This window comes from Capra hircus, chromosome 7, assembly GCF_001704415.2.
Source record: "Capra hircus breed San Clemente chromosome 7, ASM170441v1, whole genome shotgun sequence".
Taxonomy (NCBI): domain Eukaryota; kingdom Metazoa; phylum Chordata; class Mammalia; order Artiodactyla; family Bovidae; genus Capra; species Capra hircus.
In genome coordinates this window covers 96,345,100-96,362,094 of record NC_030814.1, presented here as the reverse complement: position 1 = coordinate 96,362,094, position 16,995 = coordinate 96,345,100, and the positions used below count along the sequence as shown (strand labels likewise).

At 46.6% G+C, this 16,995-nt stretch overlaps 1 protein-coding gene across 1 annotated transcript in view; it reads right to left on the bottom strand.

The window, feature by feature from the left end:
- ADGRE2 (adhesion G protein-coupled receptor E2) overlaps nt 1-11,350 on the bottom strand; it is a 49,693-nt gene extending 38,343 nt beyond the window's left edge. The window contains exons 1-9 of the mRNA XM_018051678.1: nt 11,152-11,350; nt 11,019-11,065; nt 10,828-10,905; nt 10,262-10,439; nt 7,878-7,985; nt 7,475-7,695; nt 7,105-7,284; nt 5,173-5,370; nt 4,667-4,902 (exon numbers count right to left, since the gene is read on the bottom strand). Coding sequence (XP_017907167.1) covers nt 4,667-4,902; nt 5,173-5,370; nt 7,105-7,284; nt 7,475-7,695; nt 7,878-7,985; nt 10,262-10,439; nt 10,828-10,905; nt 11,019-11,065; nt 11,152-11,350 — 1,445 coding nt within the window. The remainder of the gene's footprint in view (nt 1-4,666; nt 4,903-5,172; nt 5,371-7,104; nt 7,285-7,474; nt 7,696-7,877; nt 7,986-10,261; nt 10,440-10,827; nt 10,906-11,018; nt 11,066-11,151) is intronic.

Below are 16,995 nucleotides of genomic sequence, written 5' to 3'. Positions count from 1 at the left end.
AAACTACCACACAATTCCACTCATCTCACATGCTAGTGAAAGTAACCCTCAAAATTCTCCAAGCCAGGCCTCAGCAGTAGGTGAACCGTGAACTCCCTGAAGTTCAAGCTGGTTTTAGAAAAAGCAGAGGAACCAGAGATCAAATTGCCAACATCCGCTGATTCATGGAAAAAGCAAGAGAGTTCCAGAAAACATCTATTTCTGCTTTATTGACTATGCCAAAACCTTTGACTGTGTGGATCACAATAAACTGTGGAAAATTCTGAAAGAGATGGGAATACCAGACCACCTGACCTGCCTCTTGAGAAATCTGTATGCAGGTCAGGAAGCAACAGTTAGAACTGGACATCGAACAACAGACTGGTCCCAAATAGGAAAAGGTATACGTCAAGGCTGTATATTGTCACCCCGCTTATTTAACTTCTATGCAGAGTACATCATGAGAAACGCTGGACTGGAAGAAACCCAAGCTGGAATCAAGATTGCCAGGGAAAATATCAATAACCTCAGATATGCAGATGACACCACCCTTATGGCAGGAAGTGAAGAGGAGCTGAAAAGCCTCTTGATGAAAGTGAAAGAGGAGGGTGAAAAAGTTGGCTTAAATCTCAACATTCAGAAAACGAAGATCATGGCATCCGGTCCCATCACTTCATGGGAAATAAATGGGGAAACAGTAGAAACAGTGTCAGACTTTATTTTTTTGGGCTACAAAATCACTGCAGATGGTGACTGCAGCCATGAAATTACAAGACGCTTACTCCTTGGAAGAAAAGTTATGACCAACCTAGATAGTATATTCAAAAGCAGAGACATTGCTTTGCAGACTGAGGTCTGTCTAGTCAAGGCTATGGTTTCTCCAGTGGTCATGTATGGATGTGAGAGTTGGACTGTGAAGAAGGCTGAGCGCTGAAGAATTGATGCTTTTGAACTGTGGTGTTGGAGAAGACTCTTGAAGTCCCTTGGACTGCAAGGAGATCCAACCAGTCCATTCTGAAGGAGATCAGCCCTGGGATTTCTTTGGAAGGAATGATGCTAAAGCTGAAGTTCCAGTAATTTGGACACCTCATATGAAGAGTTGCCTCATTGGAAATAACTTTAATGCTCAGAGGGATTGGGGGCTGGAGGAGAAGGGGACGACAGAGGATGAGATGGCTGGATGGCATCACTGACTTGATGGACGTGAGTCTGAGTGAACTCCAGGAGTTGGTGATGGACAGGGAGGCCTGGCGAGCTGCAATTCATGGGGTCGCAAAGCGTCGGACATGGCTGAGTGACTGAACTGAACTGTACACATATATATGGAATTCAGAAAGATGATAATGATAACCCTGTATGCAAGACAGCAAGGGAGACACAGATGTATAGAACGGACTTTTGGACCCTGAGGGAGAGGGAGATGGTGGGATGATTTGGGAGAATGGAATTGAAACATGTATACTATCATGTAAGAAACGAATCGCCAGTCTATGTTCGATACAGGATACAGGATGCTTGGGGCTGGTGCACGGGGATGATCCAGAGAGATGATATGTGGTGAGAGGTGGAAGGGGGGTTCAGGATTGGGAACTCACGTACACCTGTGGCAGATTCATGTCAATGTATGGCAAAACCAATACAGTATTGTAAAGTAAAATCAAGTAAAAATAAAAATTAAAAAAAAACATAGTAATTAAAAAAAATGTCCGTAGCAGATTATACTAGTGTTCAACTCTGAAACCATTCAAAATAAAAGGGGCATTTTATATTTATAGCTTTTTGTTTGCCTTCTCAATCTATGTAATCAATTAAAACAATATATTAGATAAGAGACAGCTTCTATGCATATTTTCAGAAACTGCATAGAATCATAAAGCACAGGATATACTTCTAATACATGACTTAAATAAAATCTTGAATGTACTATAGTTTAACTGAAGTGGTTACCATTCTGAGAGGCTTTATGAGGGAAACTGATCAGCATCTCTAATAATGTCACAATTGGAGGAAGGGCCACGTTCTACAATACTATAACTGGAGGACGAGGCTCTTGTAAATTTTACACTGAAAATAATTCACAAAAAGTTTCTTAAGCAGCTGACAAAAGAACTACTGATAAACGATAAGCCATAGCAGACACATCATTTCAGTTTGTGGTATGTAGAATGGCATAAAACAGTGGCAGGGGGTGGAGGTGGGGGCCTGTAGGAGTATACTCTTAAATCTTCAATAAAGAACCAACAATGAAAAGGGTTTACAGCCCAATATTTCAATTATCTTATTAAAATAAACAGAGCCAAAATTAGACATATTTAAGCAGTAAAAAAGCAAAAGTTTATTTTAATAAAGTCATAAACCTGAAAAAAAATATTTTGAGTTGCAACGCTGGGTAGGAATAGTTTGTGCTTCAAAAGCATCTTATTTGTTATCAGTCAATTTAATATAAGTTGGTAACTAAATAACAAACTTGGGAAGTGGAGGAAACCTATGGCCCATTTCAGCAGCATGGAAAATGCTCTGAACAAAAAGCACTGTGTGAAGGCTACTTCCAGACTCAACAGACAGCAGAATAAATACTACTCAGAAATAAGCAAGCTTGCAAGAAAAAGCCAGTCAACAGTTAAAACAAAGAAAGATAAGGCAACAAGGAATTCTGTCCTGAAACAGATTTAAAGTATGAGGCAGGATTAGCTTACAAGAGAAGCTAGTGATGGGAGCAGACTTAAAGAGAGAAAGGCTATATAGAGCATAATGCAGCCTGTAGTAATTAAAAAGGCTTGCAGTAAAGAAAAGACCACAATAACTTTAACTACTTGCTTTACAAGTGACTTCACCCTTGAAAACTGAGGAAAAAGCAATTTCAAGATGTTAGGAACTATATTTACAATGGCATAGTCTGAGCAAAAGAATGAGTAATGAAGATTTATCAAAGCTGTGGGGTGGGAATGGGGGGAAGCTACTAATGATGATGTTTTAAAAAGCCTACAGGTGGAAACTTTTCAAAATAGCCCAGGACACCAACAAGACAATTTCTGTACGGAAAGATATGCAGGAAGTTACAGTTTTGCATCCTTAAGGTACTTGTGGCTTCTGTTTTATGGGACAGGAAAAGGTTACCACAATCTAGAGGTAGGTTTTACTCAAAGAAGGATGATTGTATTACTAGACCATGTCCTGTAACATAAAATTTTAAACATAGAATATAACTATTGATAATGACCTGGAGAAACTGAAACCCTCATATATTGCTAGTTGGGATGTAAAATGGCCCAGAAGCTTTGGAAAACAAGTGGTGGTCTGCCAGAAGGCTAACCAGATCTTCCATTTGACACCAGGATTCTGCTTGTAGAGTAGATAAATAACCAGGAAAAATGAAACTTGTGCATATATGTTTGTAGTGATCTCATTCATAATAGCTTTACAAAAAGGTAAATAATCTAAATGTCTATCAGCTGATGGATGGATAGACAAAATGTGACATATCCATATAATGGAATATTATTTGCAAAATGATAGCAACAAAAACAACAACAAAAAGTGAGGTCATGATACATACTACGATATGAATGAACCTTGAAAACTTCAGGCTAAGTAAAAACATCCACAAAAGACCACATGCATAATTGCATTTATGTGAAATGTCCAGTAGAGACAGAAAGTAGAGAAGTATTTTTCAGGGGTTGGGGCAGAGGAGTGGGTAGAAGGAATGAGAAGTGAATTTTATTGTGTATGAGGTTTCTTTGGGGAGTTGAAAATGTTGTAAAATTAGACTGTGATGATAGCTGCACTAATAGTCACTACTCTGTGACTATTCTAAAAACCACTGATTTGTACACTTTTCAAGGGTGAATTTTGCAGTGAGTGAGTGAAAGTTGCTCTGTCATGTCTGACTCTTTGCGACCCCCTGGACTATTCAATCAATGGAATTCTCCTGGCCAGAATACTGGAGTGGTAGCCTTTCCCTTCTCCAGGGTTTCTTGCCAACCCCGGGATTGAACTCAGGTCTCTCACATGTCAGGCAGATTCTTTACCAGCTGAGCCACAAGGGAAGCCCTACAATATGTGTAGTATATGTCAATAAGAATGCAAAAACATTGTCTAGTATTAAAAGCTGAAAATAAAAGTGTAAGCTAAGAAGCTTGACTCTGAATTTGAATTAAGCTTGGCTACCTACTAAACTGAATTAAACTGTGCACGTTTCCTCATTGACTTAAATTATTTGTGCCTCAGTTTACTTATCTGTAAAGTGGGATGAATTACAGTGTCTACCTCATAGTATTGTTATGAGGATTAATCGAATTAACATACATTAAAATGGTTGGAAAAATGCGTTGGCACAAAGTAAGCACCTTGTAAATGCTAAATTATGATACAGTCTATTATTCTAATTATTTATATCAGCTCTACTATTACAAATGAAAAATTGAAACATCCTATAGAATTAGGATAAAAAAGCAGGTTATATTTTTCTAAATGATGCCCTAAGCACTGCCTTTGATTTCCTCTTTGTTATTTCTTGAACAGAGGTTGAAGGCATTCTCCTTAATTATTATCATCCTCTACCAAAGATAATCTAGGGATTATTACTTAGTGTCTATATATCATGATCTGTCACAATCAAACACTACAGTTGTTCTACAACACATAATTTTGCTGGAGAGATAAGAAGAGTTGAAAGTTAATTTACCTGGTGGGTGTCCCATAAAGATGAGGCCTGGAAGCTGCAGAAATGGCCACAATCACAGCAGGGACTCCGTAGCCAACAGGGAACATGGCCTTCTTCATGAACCTGTTGATACCGGAGTAGTTGACCACCGTCAGGTTGCGGGCAGAGAGGAAGAGGTGCAGGCCCACCAGGAGCATCCAGGTGAAGGAGGCCAGGTAGAGATAGTGTAAGGCACCTGCGATGACGGCGCACAGCACCTGCGGAGGAGGAAGGTGTCACCAGGTGGGTTGTCAGGGTGGAGCACGGCCCGGTACTTCTATAACTTGCCCCTAGGGAGAACTTTGATGTAGATGAAGGAGTTGTCAACAGAGTGTTTGTCTTCTAGTTGTGGCAGTCAATGTGAGACTGGTTATTTACCAATTTAACCTTGCCTGGAACCCAAGTCATTTTATTAAAGTGTCCAAAGCAGTGTGGCTCCATGAACTCAGAATTCCCTGGGGAGGAGTATTTTGGAAGAGTATACGAACCTTGTTCTCAGTTCTATCGAAGGCTGTCAGGAAGAGCAGGTGGGCCAGGAAGAGGCAGAGCGAGAGCTGCAGGTGGAGCGAGGTGCTGGTGTTCTGGATGGCTTTGCACAGCAGGAAGGTGAGGGCCGCCAGGAGGAGGCACAGCAGAGAGAGGCTCAGCCCCACGTAGGTGATCACAGTCAGTGCGGGATCCTCCTCCTGGGACCCAGCAGAGAGGGGACCACAGTCATGTTTTCCTGCTCTGGGTAATGACCCTTCCACCATTTTTATTTTTAGACATAGAAAAATCAGAATAGAAGACCTATAGAGAGTTGGTCTATTTGTGGATAGCTTTCTCCAGGTTCTGAATGTTAGAATTTGATGGGATCTGAATGATTAATTCTGCCTGTGGAAGGACAGAGGGACAGGAGAATCCTTAGTCAAGAACAAACTCTGGAACTCACAAGGGTTTATTTTCTTGTTGACTTCTGAGCATGACTCAGCCTCCTGGTTACCACAGTAGGTACACAGAGGCATGAAACTTCATGCTGAGCACACCCTCCATCCCCACCATGTGATGGTGTGTGACAGAGTCTGTACCTGAGACTCTCTGTCCAGGTATTAACCGCCTGCCTTGGAAGCCACTCACCCATCCCTGAAATATCCATTCTTAGAAGGGAACTAATGATTATAGATTAGAACTGAACCCTTGATGGAGGAAGTCTACTATATTTTGGCAATGGTAGTAGCATAAAATTCATATTTTCTGCAGCCCCTGAGCACCCAGTTGTGAAGTCCCCTGGGGTAAACAGAATTTTAATTTGGCAACAACACCCTCATCTCCATCTTCCGCTAGATGTTCAGTCAAGAGCCAACCCAGGTGCTGCTGTAAAGAGAGTGTTGCAGGTCAAATTCAAGCCTTCCGTCAACTGACTTAGAGAGTTCATCCTGGTTGGACCTGTTGTAACCAGAAGAGCCCTCAGAAGAGGTAGGCTCTTCTTGGAGAAAACGATTCAGAGTTTGAGAGAGTTCTGACATGAGGGAGCATCTCCTGCTGATCTCCAGACAGATTCACTGGTGCACTGTGAGAGGTCTGAGAGGAGAATTAGGACCAGAAAGAAGGCTGAGCGCTGAAGAATTGATGCTTTTGAATTGTGGTGCTAAGAAGACCTCTGGAGAAGGAAATGGCAACCCACTCCAGTGTTCTTGCCTGGAGAATCCCAGGGATGGGGGAGCCTGGTGGGCTGCCGTCTATGGGGTTGCACAGAGTCAGACACGACTGAAGTGACTTAGCTTAGAAGACCTCTGAGAGTCCCTCGGACAGCAAAGAGATCAAAGCGGTCATAAATCAACCCTGAATACTCATTGGAAGGACTGAGCTGAAGCTCCAATACTTTGGCCCCTGATGTGCACAGAGTCCACTCACTGGAGAAGACCGTGATGCTGGGAAAGAATGCAGGCAAAAGGAGAACGGGACAGCAGAGGATGAGATGGTTGGGTGGCATCAATGTCTCAGTGGATATGAATCTGAGCAAAATCTGGGAGATACTGAAGGACAGGGGAACCTGTCATGCTATAGCATATGGGGTCGCAAGGTGTGGGACATGACTTAGCAAGTGAACAACAGCAACAGATGAGAAAGAATGCAGGCAGCCATGGGAACTGAGCCTGGCTCTCTGCTGCCAGAGGTAAAGAAAACACTACCTCAGTCCTACTAACACCAGGAACTGAAAGCTGCCAGAAATCAGGGAGTTAGGGGATGACCCCAATTTTCTGATGAAAGGATTATAAGACTAGTAGGAACTTGAACAGAAAGCTCATCTGAACCATGACTATTGCAAAGTTGAAGAAACTATGAGATAATAATAAATCTATGCTTCTAAAGCTGCTGCTTGGGGGGCAGTTTGTTACACAGCAGTAGCCCTCGAATGCTGCCTGTCTGAGGGGTCTCACCTGAACACCGTAGTGGGCCATGAGGACAGCAAAGATGCTGAGGTGGGTGCACTGGCAGGTGGTGCTGTTGTCTCTGGTGCTGGCCACCCAGCAGCCTCTGGTGTCCCAGTGACCACTTCTATTCTGGCCATGCTCCCAATAAACACAGTGCACCTTCTCTCTTGGCCCAGGGGTCACTGACTGTGTTAACAGGAAGAGGAAGTAGGTGTTAGTTCGGAGTTATGTTGCTCAGAAATGCTGACCCAAAGCTGGCTTGTGAAGGGCTTTCCTGAACAGTTTATGCACCCATGGCGGAGCCCCCCGAAGCCCAAGGCTGGGCCCAGGACTCAGGCCTGTTCCGCACTCACCACTCCATCCCATCTGGACTCACATGTTGGAAGACAAAGGTGACTGGGGACCTGAGGTTCTCAGTGTTCTTGTTGGCGATAAAGGCAGATATGACATCTGACAGCAGGATGTGGGAGGTTTCCTGCAGCAAACCCCTGTGTGTCTCATGTAGAGTTGTCGGTTCCTCAGCATCCAGGACCAGAGGGGCCTCAGCCAGGAATCTGTCCATCCCTGGAGTGGACAGGAGGCCCACCACAGCAAGACCTGCAGGACAAGGCTAAGGCTGACATCTTGCAGTGCCCGAAAGGACCTCTTCTTCTACAGATGGACTATTTCCTTTTGCCCCACCATACCCCACAATTCCCTTTAAACTTCAATATCCCATTTGTCATATCCTTGGGCATCTTGACACACAGTGAAGACTTACCTGCTGTCTCAGCCATTACCTGAGTCACCCGAACCATGCACTGTATCCCAGGTCAGCATCATCATTGTCTGATTCTGAATCAAGGTGATATTCCTGTAGCTTGGTGCCTGCACCTCCAGTGACAGTTCTATGAATTGTGGGAGTTAGATTAGTAATTGTGATCGTTTTGATGACTATAACACCATGCTGTTCAGGTGCTAAACTGAGTCCAACTCTTTCCAACCCCATGGACTGTTTCATGTCAGGCTTCCCAGTACTTCACTAACCCATGGAGTCTGATCAAATTCATGTCCATTGAGTCAGTGATTTCTATCTAACCATCTCATACCCTGCTGCCCCTTTCTCCTTTTGCTTTCAATCTCTCCCAGCATCAGAGTCTTTTTCAATGAGACACAGATATACTATATGTTTTTATATAGTATATCTGTTTAATTATTATGATGGAGAGTTCCTAGCCGTCTAGTGGTTAGAACTTGGGCTTTCACTGTGGTGACCTGGGTTCAATCCCTGGTCAGGGAATTAAGATCCTGCATGCTGCATGCCATGGCCAAAAGGAAAAAAAATAGGCAAAAGGACTTGAGTAGATAGACATATTTCCAAGAAAGGTACAAAAATGCTCAACAATGACATAAAAATATTAAACATCCTTAGGTACTAGAGAAATGCAGATTAAACCATGATGCAGTCTCTCCTGACAGCTACTAGAATGGCTATAATGAAAGAAAATAAATTGAAGCAACAGGTGTCACTGACAATAAGGAGATTGGAATGCTAGTACATTGCTGTTGACAATGGCAAATGGAAAAATAGCCACTTTGGGAAAATATTTAGGTAGCTTCTCAAAAAATTGAAAATAGAACTACCACATAACTCAGCAATACCGCTCCTAGCTTTGTGACTCAAATCAATGAAAATAGATATTCAAGCCAATACCTATACATCAATATGCACAGTAGCACTGTTCACAACAGTCAAAAGGTAAAACAACCCAATGTATATAGGAAATATAATATATTTATTTCTATTTATAGGAACTATCGAGGATAGAAATCCATAGGGACAGAAAACCAATAATTGATTTCCATGGCTGAAAGAAAGGAGAAAATTGTGACTGTTTAGTGGACAGAGAATACCTTTGCTATTATTATTATTATTTAAAAAAAATTTTTTTTTATTTTTAAAATTTTAAAATCTTTAATTCTTACATGCGTTCCCAAACATGAACCCCCCTCCCACCTCCCTCCCCACAACATCTCTCTGGGTCATCCCCATGCACCAGCCCCAAGCATGCTGCACCCTATGTCAGACATGGACTGGCGATTCAATTCTTACATGACAGTATACATGCTAGAATTCCCATTCTCCCAAATCATCCCATGAAAATGTTTTAGAAATAGAGGTGAAGGTTATACACCTCTGTGAATACACTACTACACGTCTCCAAATTGTACACTCGGGTTAAAATGGTGAATTTATATTAAGTGCATTTCAACTTAATAAAACAAATCCGACTTAAATGCCAAATAATACTAGATTTATACACTTCCAAATTTAATACCTTGTTTTCTTTTGAAAAGAAAGTAAAGTATTAGTGACTCAGTTATCTGACTCCTCGCGATCCCATGGACTGTAGCCCACCAGACTCTTCTGTCCTTGGAATTCTCCAGGCAGGAGGACTGGGAGGAGATTGCCACTTCCTTCTTTAGGGGATATTACTGACCCAGGGATCGAACCCAGGTATCTTGCATTCTCTTTACCGTCTGAGACACCATGTGGTCTTGTTCTGAAACCATTTATATTTTATCATAAATTCTTCAGTATAGTTATCTCCTGTGCTGATACTTCATTTTACAATGAAAGTTTAGTTTTTCATATCTTTGTAACCTTTTTTTCTCTCTGTTTTTCACTGAAGTGCAATTGAACTAGAATATTATAATAGTTTCAGGTGTTTGATACAATGACTTGATATTATCATACATTACAAAGTGATCACCACACTAACTCTAGTTACCATTCATTTCCATATATCATTGGCTACATTCCCTATGCTGAACATTGTTGGTGGTGGTTTAGTCACTACGTCGTGTCTGACTTTTGTGACCCCCTGGAATGTAGCCCTCCAAGCTCCTCGGTCCATGGAATTCCCCACGCAAGAATACTGGAGCGGGTTGCCATTTCCTTCTCCAGATTCTGTACCTTACATCCTTTTATTTATTTTACAACTACAAGTTTGTACCTATTAATCCCTCTCAACTATTTTGCCCTTAACCTTTTATTTTAGTTTGTTTATGACATTAACTGGGCTATATAAGCACGGTCACTTTGCTCTAAGGGATTGGAAGAGGAAGGAAGCAGGGAACAAGCAAAGCAGGAACCTGTGGTCAGACTCACTTACTGACTTACCTATGCCTGCAGATGAACTGAAGTTAAACGACCCTTTGGGCAGTGCCTTGCTCACCCCTCTCAGGACATTTTCCAGGCCAAAGAGCAGGTTAGTGGCCACAAAGTGCTGCTCTGAGAAGGGCAGGGCTTTCAGATCCCCGGGGGTCTCCAGCAGATCACCCATCTCCTGTACGAGGTCCTGGGGGGATGGGGACACAAAGCCAGTAGCCCATGCATCTGAGAGGCCGTATGAAGCTATGACCCAGTCACAGAGGACAGACTAAAGAGACTGTCTGGGTGATATAGGTGGTACTGGATGGGATTCCCTGGGTGATTTTTGCCCCTGCCTTCCAGCCACTCAGAGGTCAAGCTTCTTCATTAGTGTCAAGGATGATGTAAACCCAATACCCAGAAATAGGGAAAGGAAAAGGCATTAGTAGGTGTGCCGTGGTGTTCAATAGTCACTACACGTGTCCACTCTTCCCGCCCACCCTGTGGGAGAGAGTGCCATTGTGTTGGTCCAGACCAAAGTTTCCCAAGGCTTCTATGGGATGCTTCTGCCTGCCTCCCTTGGGTCCTGCCCTTACCCGAACAGTGTTCAGGACAGAGGCCGAACTGAAGTTGCTGCCCAGATCCTGGATTCTGTTAAAGAAGTGAGAGAGTGCCTAGGGGAGAAGACAAGGTGGTCAGAGAGCCTCATGTGAGTGTGGGAGCTTGGGGGAAATGAACGGGCTTTGCGGAGAGATTTCCTGCTGCCTGTCCCTTTGGGGCCACTCACCTGGCTCTTGATTCCAGAGGGAGCAGTCCAGGTGGGGAAGGAGATCTCTGCAGGGGACAGGTGAGCAACTCATTAGGTGTGGCAGTGTCTGTGTTTGCTGTGGGCGGGTCTTAGATCAGGGCAGTACAGGTACCTTCGCAGATGGTGATCATTTGCTTATCCTGGAATCCAGGTCTAGGCACCCAGCCTTGGCGGCAGTGGCACGTGTATGAACCCACAGTGTTGATGCAGACGGTGGAGTTGTGACACCGATGCTCCCCGGAGCTGCACTCGTCCTTATCTGGGGACGAGAAGGAGGGGGTCAGACTCTGCCTCAGTCCTGTGAGGCCCATGTCCTCCTTGTGCCCCTCTTTTTTCCCATATTAGTTCCCCAGGAGGTGATGCCACCTCCTAGAATCAAGGACAGCACATCCTTGAGTAGTGGATGTTGTGAAAATATATATAGGAAGTGTGTATGTAGAGATCTGACAGACAGCAGGTGAGACAAGTACAGCTTGTGAAAATACTGAAATATCCTTTTTCCAGTTGGGAATTAGCTGTTGCCTGGGGTCCCTGGGAGCCTTCTGCTTGGTGCCCCAGCTCCTTCTCTAGGACACCCCACCCCTCGAAGATCTTTTCACATTTAGCCTCAAAATGCTTAACACCCCACACAGCAGGGGACCCCCCAGTGATCTTTCTGTTTGGTTGTGTGGGTACCAATGAGTACGTGGTCAGATGTTTTGAGTGTGGGTCTCCAAGAGTGTAGCATCTGAGCTCCAAACCTTCACAGACTGTGTTGTTTGGGCCAATGGAGGACCCAGGGATAGGCTTCCAGCCGGGGCGGCAGCGGCACTCAAGCTGCCCACGGAGTTGAGGCAGTGGGTGGAGTTGTGGCATGGCTTTCTCCCAGAGGTGCATTCATTCACATCTGAGGAAAAAGCCAGAAGCTCAGAGCTCCCCCCCTTCACTCACTGCACCCATTCTTCAAGCCCCTTCTCAGATTTCTTAGCGCTGCTCTCTGAGGACACCCTCTCTTTGCAAGTTACCTGGCCTGTTGGGATATAAATGTGCTATAACATTTTCTATGTAAAAGTTCCATAAGCTCAGATCCTCCCTGCAAGGTGGACAGCGCACAACTTTGTGGGTGCAGGTGTAATCCCAGACCAAGCTGAATCCCTTCACGTCTGGTGCAGGAGGCTCTGTGGGCTTCTAACCAGGGAGGCTGTAGCACTGATCAAGACCCACATTGTGATGCGTTGGCTGAGGGGGAGGCACCACTGCCATCTGGAGCTGCATCCCTGCCTTTATTAGAACAGGACCCAGAGGACAGGTCCTGTGCAGCCCAGGTCTCCCAGCTCCTCACTGTGCTGAGGACACAGCTCTCCTCATAGTGCAGCTGCCTCTTCACTGCCAAAGCTTGTCATGGCAGCTTCCCTTAAGATGACTCCAGCTGGGACATTGTCCCTATTTTTAAGAAGAAAAATGAGGCAAAGATAGAAACTGAGTCATGGAAGCTCGACTCCCCCATCAAAGCTCTTACTCACTTTCTCTTTAGCCCTGCACCAAGGTTCCCCCTCTGAAAGCCAGAGGTGACATCTCTCTCTGATCCTACGTGACAGATGAGGAAGGGATGAGGTCTGGGGATGTTTATGGGGGTGGGGAACTCCACAAAGAAACCCCAGGCCCAGAAGTCTCTGCTGTCTCCCTGGTCTGTGGTGGGACCATTCGAGGAGGCGATCCTTGGGCAGGGAGGCCCTTGGTGTCACAGGAACCTGAGTCTTGTCTCCCTCCTTCTTGGGGTCCCTGAACCATCTCAGCTCCTTCCCCAGCTCCAGGCCTGCCTCACACTGTCTTCCGAGGGTCTACCTGTGCAATGCCTCGGGTCCTCTGGGTTGAACTCCAAGCAGGGTGGGCGCTGGCAGGTGTAGCTTCCCTTGGTGTTGATGCAGACGCTGCGGCCTTTACAGACTCTGGTCTGTGCTGACATTTGTCTATGTCTGCAAGGGGAAGGAGAGCCCCGTGGATGCCTGCGGCTGTGGACAACCTTCCAGCCTGGATGTCAGCCCCGTTTCTCAGCATAGAAGCATCCAGAAGGGCCTGCTGTCTCTTCCTTGGTGAGTGGGGGCCTCTCGTCTTTCATATGGAGGTATCCTATGGATGAGCATAGTGACCCGGAAGTTCTGTTGCCCAGAAGTGGCCAGAAGTGGCCCAAGTTACCCAGTCTGCCATCTTTGATTCCATGAGCCTCCCTGCGAAGCTCCCAGCTGGGATGAGGGCATCGCAGATGCTCGTGTCCCAGGCTAAAGATTTGGACAAAGGCCTGGGTGGGTCTTCTTGGTAACTGAGTACAGCTGTGATCCTTGAGCAGGGCCCATCTTGGCTCCCGGTGATGCACTTTGTTCTGACTTCCCCAGGGTGAATGCTGCCAGCTGAGTTCTCCTTGGATCCTACTGACCCTGTCAGGACAGCGCTTTTCCATCCATGCTAACTCTGAGACTCCAGCTCCACGGACATGGACGAAGACCCACCTCTGAGTCATGCAGCTCAAGGATGACGCTTGTGGGCAGTTGAAGAGAAAATGAGGATGATGATAAAAAGGCCAGAGCCACCTGAGCAGTGGGCACCAGGCTGTGCTGGACAATGGGTCTGATGTTGGCTAGTCAACTTTAGGGCTGTGAAGGTGCCTTTATCTGATTCCCATGAAGGCATCCCCCAGACTGGCAGGAAGTGATGAGAATCCACAGCTGTGCAAGGCTCATGATGGGCGAGGGCTGGGTGGCTGGAGCAGGGAGAAGGTGCTCATGGGCGAAGGGTGGTAGGTGTTTCTGCCATCTTGACACTTGGCCTCCCACTAGAGATGTGGACATGTGCACACTGCTGAGTGGGGTTCAGCCTCTACCTTCTTCCTCACATGGTCTGGGTCATTGTGCAGTCTGGGTTGACCTCCTAAGTAGAGGGTCAGACCAGAGGAAATGGTCCCTGGTGACAACTTATCATTGAGACCAGATGGAAACCTCTTCATTTACCTGATTCTTCCAGTGGGTTGGGGGTTAATGTTACTCTACCACACCCTTGACACAACATCCTCCCAGGCCCCAGTCATCAGAGCTACCTCAGGTCCATGAACTGAAGTTATGGGAGAGGGTCAGGTGGAGCCTTGGGTGGGAAAATAAATGGAAGCTGAGCAGTTGAGATGTTGTGTCAGGGTGCCAGGAGGCATCTTCTCCAGGCAGTTGCTGGCAGGGTCAGTGATGGCTGGGGACAGTGGAGCATTCCTTGAGTCTTCCTCCTCTCACATTTCTGGATGGGGGCCCCAAAGTCCACCATGACCCAGGGTCTCAGAGGCCCCAGTGGGGCCAGGTCTTCTCCCAGATGGTGCTAACAGTGGCAATGAGGACAGATAGTGTTCTGGAACACACGGTGCTGTGACCACACTGAGTATCGTGAATGTCACTTCCTCTTTTGTTTTAAGAAGATAAGATGCCATGTGACAGTGGGATGTTCTGAACATCCAGAAGAGACCCTCTGCAGAGGCTCTGAGTCTTGGGGTTCAGAGAGGGTTGGGAGACTAGATAGGCACACAGGAGAGCCGTCTGATGCCTGGAAAAGTTGAACAAGGATCCCAGGGACCCAGCCCAGGTCTTCTTCTCATAGCAGACCTCATGGCCTGAACATGGATGGGCATGAACTTGGGTGCAGTGAGGGCTGGAATGCTGAGGTGGGGAGTGTAAGACAATCCAGCTGAGCCTGTCACAGTTCTAGGTCTTCAGGCAGAATGTTTTGATGCAAACCAGCAGGCGGGTGTCTCCCTGTCATCCACCTTGAGGTCCTTTGAGGTCTCCTCCCACTTCAGTCTTCTACATCTATGTCTCTGGACGGTCTCACAACAGTGGGTGAACAGTCCCCTTAGTGCAGACACTCTGAGTGGGATCAATGATCACCACGTGCAGTTGTGGCAGGTTGCTCACTGCCCCAAGAGTATCTGGCCAATGAGGCAAATTGGGGAAGGAAAGTCACTCAATCTCCATTCTCCCAAACACACAGTAGGCCTGGAGATGAGGGACCATTACTAATTTACTGAAAGCTCTGTCTTCCGACCAGATCATGAGTTCAAGCACAACAGCCAGGAGAGAAGGGACTGGGCCCACGGTTGCTGGCTCTTCTCCCTGTAGCAGATTGGGTCAAAGAACCCTCTTCAGAGTCCTCTGAACCCTGAGCTCAGCATCCTTCTCACCTCCCACCTTCACTCTCCTCCCCCTCCCCATCCTCAGTATTCAGGCCTATCCCTCTTCATGGACCCCTCTCTGGAGTCCTGTCTGACCCACTGCTGGCCCCCTGCCCCTTTCCCTACCTGCCTGCTCCCCCTGGAAGTGGGGCAAAGCCTGGTGATGTATGGAGCCATGCTCCTCCTGATCCTGGGTGAGGGGAGTGGGCAGGACAGCTGTTCCTGAGCACTCACCCTGGGGCAGAGCTCCCAGGCATGCTCATCATGGAGAGGGTATGTTCGATCATGATGACCATAATTTAAAAGCCCAACAGCCATCAGTGTTTGTGCTTTGTGACCTCATATACCTTTCCAGCACTTCTATGAGGTAAACATCATAAATCCCCCCTGCCCTATTTTTTATAGTTAGGTAAGCTGGGGCACGAGACTATATTAGGTAAGGTGGGGCACAGAGAGAGGTGAAGTAACTTTGTGATCACATAGTGATCTTGGCAAAGCTGCTTTTGTTTTTATTTGTGCGAGATAGGGGTACTTAAAAAAGAACAGAAAATCACAATAATATTATCACATCTCCCATGTTAACAGTGATTTCTGAATAAGTATCCTGGCTAGTGTCACACATGCAGCTCTCAAGTGGCAATGCTGGGACCTGGGTCCCTGGCTCATACCATCTGCCTCTCTGTGCAGGTGGGACAGGTACCTGTAAACTGTCCAACTGAGACCTGGGTGTACACCTGTAACCAAGGTCCTGTCCCCTGCATGCTTCAGAAATGACCCAGCATTTCGCCCAGAAACCTCAAAAATGAGAGGCAGAAAATGCAGCAGCATTCTTACCTTCGACACTGTGTCATCCCACTCCTCATCATCTGGAAGACCACGGGCCCGAAACAGCTCCATAGCCTGCGCTGCATGTGCAGTAGTAGCCCGCCTTCCAGTGTTCGCAGTCTGCAGAGCTTCACGCAGTCCCACTGGTGAGGGCTGGTGCCACACTCACAATCTGTCTGGACACACAACAGGGCAACAGGGTCACGCCCAACAAGATCGTCGTCCGGTCCCCCTCCAGACAGAGATCCCCATCCTAACCTGCTCTGCAGCACTGGGCCTGTAGTAATATCCCCCCCCCATGTCTTCTTGGAATGCTTTAGCACTCTTGTCCTCAAATACCTGCTGAGCTAGGAGCAGCTGAATAAGCCATCCCTGAAGCTTTGCAGTCAGCTCTGATCCACCTAGTTTGCCCTCTGACCTGGCCCCCACGCGATCCTGGCGACACAATGGCAGCTGCTCAGTCGGGAGTGGGTAGCGAATCCTGCGCCTCTCCCTCCTCGTCCTGAAAGCACAACTGAGGCTCAGACCCAGACTGCACCTGAAGACCTAGCTCCTCCTCAGGAAGCCAGGAAATTCTTCATGCTCCTCCATCTCTCACCTTTTGTTCTTCTTGTGTTTTGTCTTTTCCTGTGCTTGACCCTCGCTTCCTGAGACAAAGACGGCAAGCACTCCACTGAATACGTCCCATGCTCTCCCCATCCCAGGTAGCCTGCGGGCTGTACCCCACCCACCCATTCTCTGCATCTCCGTGCCACCCACCCCAAGTCTTCGTGAGCCATCCACCAAGGCCTGCTCCCAAGCGGGTCACGCTGAAATCTCCCCCAGAAAAAGAAAGTGAATCCGCCGAGTGGGGCCAGCGGCAGGCGGTGCCATCTGACCCATGAGAGTTCGAGGCCACCAGCAGAATGCGGCAGGTTGAAGGGGCAGCGAATCGCCGGCCCCCAGCCC